Genomic DNA, 14,392 nt, shown 5'->3' with positions numbered 1-14,392 from the left:
AAATGAAGATGAAATGCTAAATATACTTTATAAAAAAAGATATATTAATGAACAGAAAATATATAGAAACATGAGCATAAAATTGCTATTCAAATATTACATTTTAAAAATAAAATATACATTTAACTTTTCAAGTTTAAAAAATATAAATACTTGTATTAGTTAGTCCACTGCATATTAACTTGGAGAGTCCAACAAAGCGTATACAAAATAAACGTCAAGTTGATTGGTCATAGTCTGAATATTTTGGTAATAAACTAAGTCTGCCATTAAATAAATCTTATGAAAAGCATGAGGATTTTTCGGACGCTTAGAAGAGATGTGTCTAGACCATTTATTTTGGGAAATTTGCCGTGTGAGAAATATATAGGATGTATGTATTTATCGCAAGCGCACAAGCATACCGTAATTATACGTATTTTATTGGGCCCATAAGGAATAAATATGCTTTAGTTTATTCTGCAGACAATTATTCGTCCAAATTACTCTATAAATTGTATCTTATGAAATCTTATAATATCTATAGAAGCCATTAGAGGAAGTTTCCCCTTTCGATGTCTTCATTATCACACGCTGCAGTTAAAATATTCCGACTAAGCCGAAGCTTTCCTTATCTTTAAACAGCAGCTGCAGTATTTGCGATGGCATTACCAAAATATTACCATTGTTTTAGCCACAGTAGCAACAGTGGCAACACCATAATGATAAGACACCTGTTAGGTCAGTGCTTCTCTTGCGGGGCGGCATTAGTCAGAGGAACGTGAGAAAGTGGGGCCCGGTGATAAGCGAGTGATATATGCAGATAATGGCGAGATCGGGCAGATCGAGCAGATCGGGCAGATCTTGTTTGGCATAACAGCTGGGCCAAAAAGCAAAAAGAACAACGAATAGGCAAAGAGAAGAGCAGAGAAAATAGAGCAGCGGCAAACAAAGAAAGCCAATCAAATAAACAAAACAAATGCGATCAGGCAGGGCTATAAAAGAGTTACACAGAACATAAAATAGAAGCTAGTTTGAATGGATATTAGGAATAACAAATGGAATATAATATTTATACATATTTTTAAGGAAGTTTTTAGTATAAATTTAAATCAAAAGACACCCCTTCGAGCTATAAAAGAAATGCTAGTTTCCATAAAGCTAACTAATTTTATAGTTGAAATGCTTTCCTTACTAAGGTGTTCTCTTAAACTTAATTTGAATAATTTGATTTTTAAATTATATTTACTATTTTCTCTCTCTGTGTAGACAGAACCTATCTAAACAGATCCGATCAGAGCCGCGGCGAACTGCAGCAAATTTGTTGGCATTTAGAGGATGAGGCCGAGACAATTGATGCCGCTGCCTCTGCCGCTGTCGATGCATGGGGGCCAGCGATCTTCGCTCACTTGACTTAATTAAACGCCGCAGACAGCGGGTAAAAATACCCAAGCATATGAAAAGGGGAAGTTCAAATCGCCCAGCGAGAAAGGGGCGTGTGAGATCAGATCAGGCTGAAGAAGACTCTCTTGCTTATCGCTTATCTAGGCGAGATTACAGTGCTTAATGAAAATGCGCCGCGGACTGGATCTTAGCAGTTTCCATTTGTTTTTCTTCTTCGGTTCTGTTTTGTTTTGTTTTGTTTGTTGTGCGAAGATTTTTCACCACCCACCCCTCCTCTGCTCACAATATTGTTGTTATTCCTGACTGTCTCTCTATTTGCTTGAGTTGTCAGCGCCAGCGACAAAAAAAAAACGTGGAAGTAAAGTCACCGCTTCAAAGGAAATCACATTGCGTATACGCAATGTGCAAATAAACCTGGGAGGGGGGAAACCAAGAGAATCGCAAACAAACATGGAAAATCGACATCAGACAAATGGCGACAACGTTGCCAGTTGTAGTTGTTATTGTTGTTCTTCTTGTCTCTGCCGTTGGCTTTCTAGTTTTATTAGTTCTGCCCAGCATTTTGGCCACACGTGCCAGCCATCCATTCACGCATTCTACGACGAGTCCATTTCCATTTCCAATCCCATCTGTACAACTCGCGAAAATCTTTTCACACTGCCTGTTTTATATTTCGTTGGTCTTGGGGAAAATGAAAAGACATCATCATTCGCTTGTTTGTTGCTCTTTTATCTGAAACGAATTGAAATAATAAGTTCGTTTGCTTTTGCATATTGGAATTTTTGCCGGCATATCGAATTTCGTATTGGAATTCCTTCAAAAATGCTTTTAAATGTTTCCGAGAGCCACGAGCATCGAGTAATAGCTCAGTTGTTTCCATGTGAAAAAGTTTTTGAGTTAAAAAAGATTATTATATAGCAACGATACAGGTTCTCTTTGATTATTAGGAATTTTTGCACCTTAGAAATTTGATTTTAAATAAAATTCAGGCCTAACAAAATATTTATTTTAGAGTATAGGATTTTTTCTAGCTTATAAATATTTTTACCATAATCAAATACACTTTGAAAATATAGTTTTAATATACTTTATAACTCTATGTAGTAAATACCTAGTCATTTTTTCGAGGCAATTTTCTATGCAGATTTTGAAAACTGTTGTTAACTTTTAATCTTTTACAAGTTCAACGGAACTTTTACCTTTAATAAACCACACAGATAAGAGCCTATAGCAATGCACTTTAATCGACACTCAGGCGTCAGGTGAGCAATTGTTTGCCTTAGCCTAGGCCAACACGGCGTATGCGCAATGCCCATTGTCATTTCTGACACTCAAACCCCCCCTTTATATGGGACACTCTTATCTGGCCTGGAAGCTTAATCATGCAAATACCATAAGAGAGCCTTAACTGAAGTGAATTGAAGGGTTCCCCTGGAGTCCCAACACTCCGCAGATATGGAAAAGAGACGCGTGCTACAGCTGTAAACTTTTATCCAGACAAACAAGATAGTGAGTGGTGGATATGCGCATACTCGCAGTATTTGTTTATGGCCCGATAAATCACTTGCGTGTCCGGAGACGCTAGTCAAGAGGATCCAGCAGTGACACAATGTCGCGAGCCAATAAAAATGAATCAAAAATAATCAAATAAATAACACTCGAACGCATTCGAAATCATAAATAACCCCCAGCCGGAGGGAAAACCGAACCGAGAGCGAGGGGAAATTTATATGAATTTTATTTTTTGGAAAAACTTCCGCTGACAGCGGCAGCATCTCTTAGCATCTTGCCAAATGTGGGTCACCCGCCGAGCTGCCAAAATAAATTGTCTCGCAGTCCGAGAGTATTGGAAGATTTACATATATCCGTATATATACCTATATATTTTTTTTAAGGCAAAAAGCGCATTTCACATTGCACAATTTGGGATAAACCCATCGGAACAATGAGGTTTAGAGTGGTAATGACTATGTAAATTGCATTCGGTGAATGAATGGAGTAATGCATGAGTGTGTGCAAGTGCATGCACTGGAAAAAGAGGGGATAATTGAGATTAAAATTAAATGAAATTAAATATTAAAGTCATATAAGCACGCAAAGATACAAGTTTTTGTGCCTGTTTTGATGTTAGAATTTCGAAATCCTATCAATTTAGATAATGAGACTGATGATACCCTTTATTTTTTTCCTGTGTACGATTGTGAATGGCAATTGGGCCCGACAGATGGCGCCAGTTGGCGTGTCGCATGCAATTCCGCTGATTAATTCAATGCAAACGGACTTAATTTTCACGAAGCGACCTGGGCAACCAGCTTGATGCGCTAACCACATGTTGTCGCCCCCCTTTAGCCCACACCCCTGGATCGCTTGAACCCCCGTACTGGCGCATCCTCCCCTGAAATTAGCCGCTTTTCTTGTGCCCGTTCGCTGATGGATTTGCATGAATCATTGGCGGCAGCGTCACGCTCGAGAAGAAAAGCGCGTCGGGCAAAAAAAATGAAATGCAAAAATATTATTTGAAATATGAAAAGTTATTTTAATGCGCCTTGTCGCTGCCTGTCTCCGACGTAGTCAGTCTTTCCCTCCTGTCGCCGTCTCTCGCTCTGTTTCCCTTCTGTCTGTGCGCTAAATTGGGGAGCAGCAGGCAACGAGGCGACGACGACGACAGTTTTCCTACACTGACAGAAAGCTTAAAGAGAGTCCTTACTAAACTGGTTAAAATCCCTGTATATTTGTGATAAAAAGAGCAAGAAATCTTGAAGAAAAATAACAAAATGTGCAACTAAAAAGCAAAATAGTTCTATACATCCCTCACTTCAAGTGCCAAATGATCTTAAATTAGGAACCAATGTCAATTTGTTTGTTTTGACAGTGTACGTTTTCTTTGGCACCGCTTCCTCCATAGCTGCTCCCCATGCCAGACTTTTCCGGAAGCGCGTCGCGACATCAGCCTTTGGCTCTGACGTAGGCCCCGGACCCGAACCCCCGTTTTGTTGACGCACTTCCACCAAGAAGAACAGCAGCCAAAAGCCAACAGCAGCCAGCAGCCAAGAGGCCAATGAGCCCTGCTGGAGTATATCGGATTTCAGTTCGATTCCCTTATCCTTTTCGGCTCCAAATCGATTCCCTCCTCCTCCCCCACCGACATTCACAAATCAAACAAAACAAACACCCAATACTCCGGTATTCCGATTCCGATTTCGAGACGAGAGACCAATGGCCCGAATGAAAAAAAGCACACATACTTTTAAAGCGCATAATTAAGTCATAATGAGGAGTGGAGTGTGGTTGTGGCAGGCATTTGGGGAATATGATATGCCAATTTTTTGTTGGCCAAAACGAACTGAACACGCAGAAGGCAAATAAAAATGTTCATCTTATTATTCTGGCTGGGATTTCTGGTTAAATCAAAGCGTAGAACCGCTCAGGGGGGCTCGAGGGCTCCTCATGACAATTGTCAACTTGTTTTGTATCTGGATCGGTATCTGTATCTGTAGCCGTAGTAGATGTATCTGTTAAAGTATCTCTAACTGCGTGTGTGTACGCCGGGTGCCTTTTTATTCTTATTAATTGACTTTGTGTTGTACTCGGTGTGGACACTTGTGAGTTGACGTTTCGGATCTGATCCATTCACTCATACTCGCACGGACACTCTCACAGATACAAACGCACACACAAACACATCCAGAGTTTTTTTTTTTGGGAGCGTGAGAAAGTGGCGCGCACAATTAAAATGCTGCTTTATGGCCCGACGCTGGGCCAAAGCATAAATTATAAACAATAATTTATCTTTTAATATACTCAAAATTATATAGAATAAATACACCTCTATATAGGCAATTACACTCGAAAAAAATGGACTAGAGAGAAGCCAGGGCCTAAATTGATTTGATATTGCTGATTTATTTTTACTCTCTGCTAACCTTAAATAAGAAACTAACTACTTAAAGCAAGAAATTTGGTAATAATATGATTAATACATATTTTATTTAATTTTTAAGAAGTATAGAATGGATATAGCTGGAATCTAGGGCCCTAGAATGGCATTGTTGTAATACACCAACTAAGAGACACATTTTGCACTTGTTGCCTTTGAAAATCAATTTAAAATCTGCCAAATTAATTAAAAGGAAAGCTTTCTTATATTTTAAAACACTAAATTTTCTTCAATTTTGTCCCTCAGTGTACATTTTTAAATCTAAAATATACTGTATATATCCATATGGACAGCTTCGTCTGGCCACGCGATCCTCCTCACATAAATTAACATTTGCCGGGCATTAAATCAGCGCAGATCTTGTAGACTGCTTGGAACTTGGCTATACATATATCCACAATATATATGTAGCTTGATATTCCCTTCCAATTGCATAATGCCAATGCAAGTGGCTTCCCTGACACCCAATGAAAATCTAAAAAATGTCGAAATAAAGATAGATTAGCCAAAATAGCAATGCTGCGGCAATCGATGGTTGATCATGATCGGTGGTGAGTCGGGTGAATGAATCACTTGGCTGTGGGTGACAGCGCACGCAGGTCTCAATTAGCATGTGACGAGCACTTAGACAATCCGCCGAATAGAAAATAAAAGAAAACCCGCCCACCAGACACGTGATATGTTGGCTAATTTAAGCGCTAGCCGGCGGGGGAGTGGCACGGCCCAATGCGAATGGCCAATTCGTAGAAGACAGCAGCCGCCACAGTTTCATTGCCAATTTGTCGGCATTGATGAGTCAGTCTGTTGTGAGTCTTTAATATGTAATTGGGTATATAATATATATTAGAAAAAATTAAATTTCTATATATTTAATCATTGATAAAGGCTGGCAGCTGGGCACACAGGATGGATTTCCGCAGATAAGGATTTCTACATAATTACTAAACATAAAGGAAAGCCTTGACAGGGAATTCCATAAAACCTAAACCTGATGAATGAAGTGAACATATAAATATGTCATAAATATTTATTATAGTTTAAGATTCCTTCATTGTAAAGGATTGCTTTTCAATTGAGGTTTCCTGTTATAAATCCCAACTCCCTATTTATTTGCCCTGTCATCGCAACTAAACCAATTTTCCGCCCCATAAACCGTTTGTTTTTGTTCTTTTCCACCTCGAAAGTGGAAGTGCCAGACAAATGAAAATTTCTTTTAACGATCTACGCGGAACGCGACGCGACGCCCATTAAAACATAGAAAAGCGCCAGGCGAAATTCTCCAAAGAATGCTAATAATTTTGTGTAGTTTGCTATTTTGTTTACTGGAAGAGCTGTCTGAGAATCATATAAAGTCTATAAAGACAGGTGGAAAATTCCGCTAATTAGCCAAGGGGGCCACGATCCTACACGATGTTGCTTTTGATCGATTTGAAAGATGAAAGAAATGCATGGCCTAATGATTTCTCTGGTGTTCCTTACAGCACAGAACGCATCGATCATATCGATCACCGCGGTGCCGAGCAACACGACCATCGAGCACGGCCGGGAACTGAAGATCGTCTGCCGGGTGTCCGGACAGCCGCCGCCGAAGGTTACCTGGTTCAAGGACGACAAGTCCATTAATCGCAAGCGCAACGTTTACCAATTCAAGCATCACAAGTAAGTTGGCTCTTTTGTTTAGTTTTAGTTATTTTATTTAAAAAATGTATGTTATTTTTGTGCCTAAATAGAAGACGTTCCGAGCTGATCGTGCGCTCCTTCAATAGTTCCTCCGATGCGGGCAAGTACGAGTGCCGGGCGAAGAACAAAGCCAGCAAGGCGATCATCAGGCGCCGCATCATGATCAACTCCTCTCCAGGTGAGTCAGGTGGGGGCCCAACCCCAACCCCAAGCAAATGCCCATCTCTGCGTGGGTTCGGGCACCTTGTGATGTCGTTGTCGTCATCAGCCAATTCGAATTGCTCCAATTCATTTCTAATTTATGGCCCAGTTTCGAAGGCGAATGTGTATATTTATAAAGTCATTTCGTATCGTGATGTGGAAATCCTTGTAAATCAAAGAATTCGCTTGCCTTTGCAGTACCCTTTCGGCCGGACCAGGACACCGACGTTCCCTGCCCCTTCACCGATTTCTGCTTCCATGGAGGCACCTGCAGGATGATCAAGGATATGAACCTGTTCTACTGCCGGTAAGTGTAGCTTTAAATATTTATTCATTGCTTTAAATCATTAAAAATATATTTTACTTGAGTATTAGTACATCTCAGTTTCTCTCTGTGCACTCGCACTCGTATCCTGTCACAACTGCCAGCTAGTTTCCAACTGGCAACTGATCCCAAAACTCAAGTGGTTCACTTGATAAACCTCTCATGTGACAGCTGATAAGACGCCAGCACCCTCGCCTCTAAATATACACACAGATCTTGTAATATTTTGGCATCGCATTACACGCTCCAAAGACCGGCACTCCGGAGAAGAGAAACCCGGAGAGGGATGCAATTAAAAGGCCACAAATTTCGTGGAGAGAACTCCACAAAGGCCCACTTGCATCCGTGTGTTTCTCTCTTTTTTTTTGTTGTGTATGCAATGTGAATAATGTCTTTCAGCGCCTCGTTTTATCTGGCGGAGCGAGGGTACACCGCCACACACTCGATCCGAAGCGAAACGAACCGATCCCGATCCCGATTTCGAATCCGATTCCGACCCCAAAAAAAAGCGCATCGCTTTCGCTACCCTTGCGGGAAAATTCATTTCCATTTCGATGCCATAAACTTTCCCTTTTTTTTTTTGTTTTTTGCTAAAAATCGTTTCATGCCACACACTTAATTTGTTCGATTTTTTGTTGTTGTTTTTGTGTTTATATTTTTGACCGGATCCCACGAGTGGTCAAGCGAATGCTGCACCACAGTTCAGGGCCATTTCAGTGCGCCATATTTTCCACCAGTTTTTGTGTATTTTATACATCGTATACACAAATATTATATTATATATTGAATATTGAATTCGAAGTGAACTAATTGGACTCTCAACCTCTTCTTTTCTGCCTACCTTTCAGTTGCCAAGGCGGATACGTCGGCGAACGTTGCGAGAACATTGGGCCCGACAGTACGTACAGCAATAGTAATCCCGAACCACCTTGCACACGTTTTCAAGGAGGTTATTACTGCTAAAATAGGCACTTCTATAGCATCGATTGTTTTACGTCGAGTCAATCGCGAGTTATCCGCAAAACCGATACCGAAACTTGAAATCAAATTAAACAAACCGAACTCAGTGCCCATACCAAAACAATGAATAAATCATAAAGTATAAAATAATAACTCAGCAGATCTACAATCAAAGTAAAGTAGAGAAAAAGGCAACCAACGGAATTCCCATTCCCACTTGCACATTTCACCAATATCCTTTCAATTACAGAAGAAGCTTTCTAAAAATTAAAACGCTGAATAAAAGAAAGTGAAATAAACCAAATATAGTTGATAAAGCGAAACACACACACTACACACACTATTACACAGACAGAAAGTACAAATACAGTATGCAGAATTGGACCTTAAATTAAATGAAACATGAAAATCCTACCCTCCCAACCTCCTACCCACTCCACACTCCATCATACCCAGTCACTTTGAAAACGGCGAACTACAAGTTTTATTAGAGATCACATTCCAAAAAGAAACAAAGTAAGGTCTTACAAACAACAACAACAACAACAAAGAGTAAACAAATCAAAAGATAAATAAATAACTAACAAAGTTTTTCGTAATACCTAATAATATTTATTATGCTAAACTAAAAGCGTTTTAAGAGCAATCAAAAGCAAAACGAAAACGACAAGAGTAACGAGAATAATCAAATAAATACGAATAAAAACAAAGGGTGCTATAGAAGGTTTATTTTAAATAGTGTTTACATAGGAACTTAATTTAATTTCAAACTCACTCATCACACACAACTACACACGCCTACACCAACCAGTAAATGTATAAAAGAAAACAGCAAAACAAAACAAAATTATTAAGCAACGTGGACGGACGGACAAGGGACTCGCGGACAAACGGACAGCGGACACCGGACAAGGGACTACCTATCCCCCCCACTAAAGTACTGAGAAACTTGTAAACTTGTCGAATCGTTCAATTGGCTCTCAGCCCACGTTTACTCACCTCACACACGCGCATTACAATGTCAATATGAATATCAACGATTAATAACGATAACCAATCAACAGAGGCTCTCTTAAGTTAGTTACACGAATACACACTCACACACACGCATCAAGAAGCAAGCAGCAAAAATTTGCAACAAATGGCGACTTGGCCACACTGAAAACCACACTCACCCAGAAAAAGCAATGTACTGACTCCACCAATTGAAACGGGAACTGAATTTTGTTTTGTTTTCGATCTAATTTTTGTAGTTTGCGAATAATAAAAAACGAACAACATTAAAAACAACTTTCCAAACGAATAACAACCAATATAATACATTTATGATTTGCAATTAATTTTAGTTCGTACTCGTTATTAGACATTAACACTTGGCTGTAGATTTTGACAATCCACAAAAAAGTACCCAATTCGAATCAAACAAAAACAACCAACAATTTCATTTTGCTCCCTTGTTTACTTTTATTTGGTGATTGTTGTTTTTTTTTTTCGTATTTTTTCTTTTGACTAATCTCCTGCGTTTCCTGCGATTTGGGTAACTCTGTTCACTTATTACTTCCTTAGTCTTGTGCTCGTCTCCTTCTCAAACAACAAATTCCACAGCAAAGAGAAATCTTGAGCTGAAGACCTTATCTTTACCATCCTTTGCATGTTGGAATTCTATCTTTCGAGAGCGCAATTTAATGCTTGTAGTTGCCCCCTATTTGTGGAAATGGTTTTAGCCAGCTTTTAGTTGAAAGTAAATGAAAATCAAACGAGAAAATAAACTGGAAGATTAATTTTTAATTTTATTTATAATTTAATCTCTTCACAGATATTTTGTTGCAATCTACGGCCAAATACATACCTTAAATAACGACTATTAATGCATAGAATTTTGTTTTATTATTTTTATGATTTTTATAAACAAAACAAAAAAAAAAAGAAAAAAGAAAACATAAGATCGATTGATTCCCCTGCACTCCAAGAACGGCGACAATTGTAATTTTTTACTGTATTTAAAAAATTAGAGAATTCGTTGCACCGGCAGACCAAGCCCAATCCCATCACCGTTCTACAGATCAGTTGAAAACTACAAAAACATATCCGAAACGAAACGAAACTGAACCGAAAACCGAAAACATTTCAAAATTCCGTAGAGTTCCCAGAGTTCCTTCTTCCCCAAAAAGCGATAAGTTCCAGATCCAGACTGACTTTAGCTACGTTTGAATATTTTAAATATGAAACCTAAACTGAATTTTTATTAAATTAATTGTACGAATGGAAAACTATCGAAAATATTGAAGTTTACTGTTTGAAAGCATTATCGATTCGACCCTGACACTGACACTGTTGCGCTTTTGTTGTTGTACCATAGACATATACATATACATATACATATATATACTTATATAATGAGAACAAAGGTTGACACGTAGCCGAGAACTTTGTAATAAATCCTGTAAATATCTCTCGTTTTAACTAACGTTAAGTTTTGTGTACATTTCAAACTAAGTTAATGCAGCCCTTCTTTAACCATAATTTATTGTATTTAATTACACTTAAATTAAACGTAACTTTAGCCTTAAGACCAAACACACACACACACACACAACTTAAACACACACACACACTATAAAGCTACTTAATTTCGAAATACTATTTTATTTGTCCTCGTTTATGATTTGCGCTAAAACAAAAAAAGAAACAATGTAAAATGCAAATTTAGTTATTTTTTTCGCAATGTGTATGTTGACATCAGTTTGTATGGCGAAGAGATTATTTTTAGTTATCTTTTAAGTGGCAAATTTTTTATATATTTAATTATTGAAAGATTTATACCAAAAATACCATGTAAAGTTTAATATTAATTTAAAACAAAAACCATTAAACCAACACAAAAAACGAAACAAAACAAAAAAAAAAAAAAAACAACAAAAAAGAAAACAAAACAAAACGATTCATAAGAAAAAAATTTAATTAAAAACTTGCAAATAATTCACATTTTACAAAACATCAATTTGCTTTTTGATTTGGTTCTGATTTCCTCCTGTTCCTCGTTTCTCTTCTGTGGCTTCTGTTCTCCTTCGTTTATGATTGATTTTAATTGATTTCACGGAAGGTTTTCCCCTATATTTTCCCCATTCGCTTTCGCTAATTTTCCCCACACAACAACAAACAAACTCTCAGAGCGCAGAGCCGCTAAAGCTCTGTGGAAACGAGCCCGGTTTCGGATTAAGTGCAAGGAATGACGAGGATTTATATTTCGGCTAAATCAAAGTCTCCTCTTTTGGTCTCTCGACAGGCGGCGGCCGTTACGACACTTGATGGACTTGAGGAATCGTCTTCTTTAGCCGAGCCACGCGGAAATGCTTTTGTGCACAAAAATGGATCTCATGCTTAGTTTAAGTTAACCGGAGGATGGCCAATAAAATTCTGAATTTGTTGCAAATAAGAGTTTGGGGTGTTTTCTTTGCAACAGAAATACAAAATATAACCGTTTATTTTTTAAATTGCCCGCCAACTTTGAAAATCGATGGGTAGCATTGAATGTGCTTGGGCAGCACTGGTATCTCCAGCGTATCGAGCGTTTGGCGTTGCCAGAATATATATGGACCGATATCGATAACATCGATACATTTAGTTTTAGTCCGACGGTCACACTGCCAGTATTGCCTTTCAAAAGTAGCGGCGTTTTTCTGCAAAATTTATCAAGAAAGCGAAAATATTGTTCTTTTCGTATATTATAAGTATATAAATAATAATGTCGACTGCCCAGGCAACCAAGAACTGCATCACCCTCAAGGGCTCAGCCCAGATAATCGTGGAATATCTAAGTAAGTTGAGCTTGGCATCGAAAGCCCGCGTTCAATGGCGTCGTCCCTTCTTTTCATGGCTTAAATAGAGTACGGTATCAACTCCATCCTGTTCCAAAGAGGCATCTATCCGGCGGAAAACTTTGACAGCACCCAGCAGTACGGACTTACCATCCTGATGTCCAAGGATCCCAAGATCACGACTTTCCTGCAGAATGTGCTCAGCCAAACGGAAGGTGAGTGGGGGGCAGTCCAAGTGTGCTTTTAAAGGGTCATCAAACAGGTTGCCCCGTGCTTGCAGAGTGGCTGGCCAAGAACATGATCAACAAGATCTCCATGGTCATCACGAACGCCCACAGCAAGGAGGTGCTCGAGTGCTGGGACTTCAAGATGCAGGCAGAGCTGGGCGACGGCGACACCAGCGATCCTGCCAAGCTCACATCCACCAAGGAGCTGTCACGCATCCAGAACGAGATCCGAGATGTAATGCGCCAGATCTCGGCCACCGTCAGCTATCTGCCGCTGCTCGACTGCATCTGCACCTTCGATGTGATGATCCACACGCTGAAGAACACGGAGCTGCCCGCCAAGTGGGACGAGACGGGAGCCATTGTCATCCAGAATGCCCAGGCCGTGCAGTTGCGCTCCTTCTCCACGGGCCTGCAAAAAGTGGACACCGTGGTCAACTACAAGATGAGCTCCTAGAGTAAAGCAGTTTTTTCTAAATATTTATTCATTTCTATATATTTACAAGTAGTTTAAAACCAAAAAAGTAACGTAACATATTTGAGAGTTGCATTAAAAGCCAGTTGTGAAAAGCTAAAAGTTGCTTAAATAGTTTGGTAGCTCGCCCGACTGCGCTAGTGCCGCGACCGCTTCGTATCGCTTTGTGTATTTCAAATGCCATCTGGGGGACGAAACAGAGAGAGAGGAGCTGGAGTTAGTGGAGCTGGCGTTTGTCTGGGTGAGATGCATGCAGGGACAGAGACAGCGGAGGTGGCCAACTCACTCTACCTATCCTAAGCAGCTAAGCGCGCTTAGTCGTCAAGTCTGCGTTTGCGTCTGCGACTAGCTCTAGTCTGTACCGAAGTATTTCTGTCCAAAGTGATTGGGCGCCACCGGGTGCAGCTCGGAGGTGAGGATCTTCAGCTTGGGGAACGCATTCACCACAGTGCGGGCGGCCATTGGCGTACAGAACAGATTCGAAAGGATGATGCAGCTCTCGGGCACACCGTGCTCGCGCAGGACATTGACCGCCTGCAGCACCGTGTTGCCCGTGGACATGATCGGGTACATTAACAGCACTTGCCGACTGCCAATGTCGTCTGGGAAGCGGGCATACACCACGCGCGCCTCGTGGGTGTTGGCATCCGACTCGACCAGGATCTTGCCGATACGAATCGATCTGCAACAGTCCCGAAGACCCTGCTCCATGGCCTCGCCAGAGCGGATGATGGACACGCCACAGTTGCCGGAGCGGTATTTCAGGCCCTCGTAGATGGCACCCGTGGGCGTCTCCACGTCGCAGTGAGTGTAGGGCAGCTGGTTAAGCGACTCCTCGATCACCAGGCGGATCAGTCGGTCGGCGTAGAACTTGAAGTCGCTGCGTGTGGTGTTCCTGCAGAGGAAATTTGATATTGTAGTTGCCTTAACCTCGCCTTGTCCGTCACCTACTTATCGCGGAGAATGGTCAGCAGCTCGGCCACCTGCGAGTTGCACTCGAGCAGCTTTAAATTGCTACCATACTCGGCCAGGATATCCTCCGCCGTGGCAGCGGCCACGACTGCGTGCGTGGGTGTTCTCAGCTGTTGCTCCGCTGGGCGCTCGCGTTCAGTCTCCGCTTGTTGCTCCTGGGGTGCCTGCTCTGTGGTGCTGCCCTCCTCGGACTGGGAGCCATTGCTGCTGGGCGAGCCGGTGCACATGATTCGCTTCTCTAATTACAATTGGTCCTGTACAAATTAATTAAGTTCTGCGGTGGTCTTTGTTGTTCTAGCGCGTGCTGACAGTGAGACCGTATATTCTTTAAGAATCCCTAATTAAAGTATCGTTTAAAAAACAGCGATACCATCTTAAGTGTTAATTTATAAAAATTAAGAATTTTTAAATGAA

The 14,392-nt window shown here is 40.5% G+C and overlaps 3 protein-coding genes across 9 annotated transcripts in view; 2 read left to right on the top strand and 1 right to left on the bottom strand.

Annotated features, from left to right (window-relative positions):
• The window catches only part of vn (membrane-bound neuregulin protein vein), a 38,294-nt gene extending 26,388 nt beyond the window's left edge, over positions 1 to 11,906 (top strand). Inside the window, exons 3-7 of one of the 3 annotated variants that reach the window (XM_041775230.2) lie at positions 6,802 to 6,979; positions 7,051 to 7,178; positions 7,400 to 7,508; positions 8,375 to 8,424; positions 11,773 to 11,906. In XM_041775230.2, coding sequence (XP_041631164.2) covers positions 6,802 to 6,979; positions 7,051 to 7,178; positions 7,400 to 7,508; positions 8,375 to 8,424; positions 11,773 to 11,795 — 488 coding nt within the window. In that variant the 3' untranslated portion in view covers positions 11,796 to 11,906. Of the gene's footprint in view, positions 1 to 6,801; positions 6,980 to 7,050; positions 7,179 to 7,399; positions 7,509 to 8,374; positions 10,281 to 10,302; positions 11,484 to 11,772 lie in introns of those variants that run through there. The other 2 variants (XM_017180622.3, XM_017180621.3) reach the window with 2 other exon arrangements.
• A 216-nt stretch (positions 11,907 to 12,122) lies between these two features.
• On the top strand, positions 12,123 to 13,108 carry mad2 (mitotic arrest deficient 2). Its single transcript, XM_017180608.3, has 3 exons — positions 12,123 to 12,304; positions 12,373 to 12,519; positions 12,585 to 13,108. Exons 1-3 carry the CDS (start codon positions 12,232 to 12,234, stop codon positions 12,986 to 12,988), a joined length of 624 nt encoding a protein of 207 aa, XP_017036097.1. The 5' UTR covers positions 12,123 to 12,231; the 3' UTR covers positions 12,989 to 13,108.
• kri (uracil phosphoribosyltransferase krishah) lies at positions 12,995 to 14,362 on the bottom strand. Of its 5 annotated transcripts, none has more exons than XR_001771058.3 (3): positions 13,958 to 14,332; positions 13,293 to 13,901; positions 12,995 to 13,217 (listed from the first exon to the last, which is right to left on the bottom strand). XR_001771058.3 is itself a non-coding variant. In XM_017180606.3 (3 exons), the coding sequence occupies exons 1-3, from the start codon at positions 14,203 to 14,205 to the stop codon at positions 13,180 to 13,182; spliced, it is 792 nt and encodes a 263-aa protein (XP_017036095.1). In that variant the 5' UTR covers positions 14,206 to 14,362; the 3' UTR covers positions 12,995 to 13,179. The 5 variants fall into 5 exon arrangements, 1 of the variants encoding a protein (XP_017036095.1); XR_011444770.1 differs by having other exon boundaries at positions 13,298 to 13,901; XR_001771060.3 differs by having other exon boundaries at positions 12,995 to 13,190; positions 13,298 to 13,901; positions 13,958 to 14,331.
• Positions 14,363 to 14,392: the final 30 nt, after the last annotated feature.

The sequence above is a fragment of the Drosophila kikkawai genome, chromosome 3L (assembly GCF_030179895.1).
Source record: "Drosophila kikkawai strain 14028-0561.14 chromosome 3L, DkikHiC1v2, whole genome shotgun sequence".
Taxonomy (NCBI): Eukaryota; Metazoa; Arthropoda; class Insecta; order Diptera; family Drosophilidae; genus Drosophila; species Drosophila kikkawai.
This window is presented reverse-complemented; position numbering and strand designations above follow the sequence as displayed.

Coding starts and splice junctions, on each gene's coding strand:
- mad2 (XM_017180608.3), top strand. CDS start 12,232: ATGTCGACTGCCCAGGCAACCAAGAACTGCATCACCCTCAAGGGCTCA. Junction 12,305..12,372: donor GATAATCGTGGAATATCTAA/GTAAGTTGAGCT, acceptor TGGCTTAAATAG/AGTACGGTATCAACTCCATC. Junction 12,520..12,584: donor TGTGCTCAGCCAAACGGAAG/GTGAGTGGGGGG, acceptor CCGTGCTTGCAG/AGTGGCTGGCCAAGAACATG.
- kri (XM_017180606.3), bottom strand. CDS start 14,205: ATGTGCACCGGCTCGCCCAGCAGCAATGGCTCCCAGTCCGAGGAGGGC. Junction 13,902..13,957: donor CTGACCATTCTCCGCGATAA/GTAGGTGACGGA, acceptor TTTCCTCTGCAG/GAACACCACACGCAGCGACT.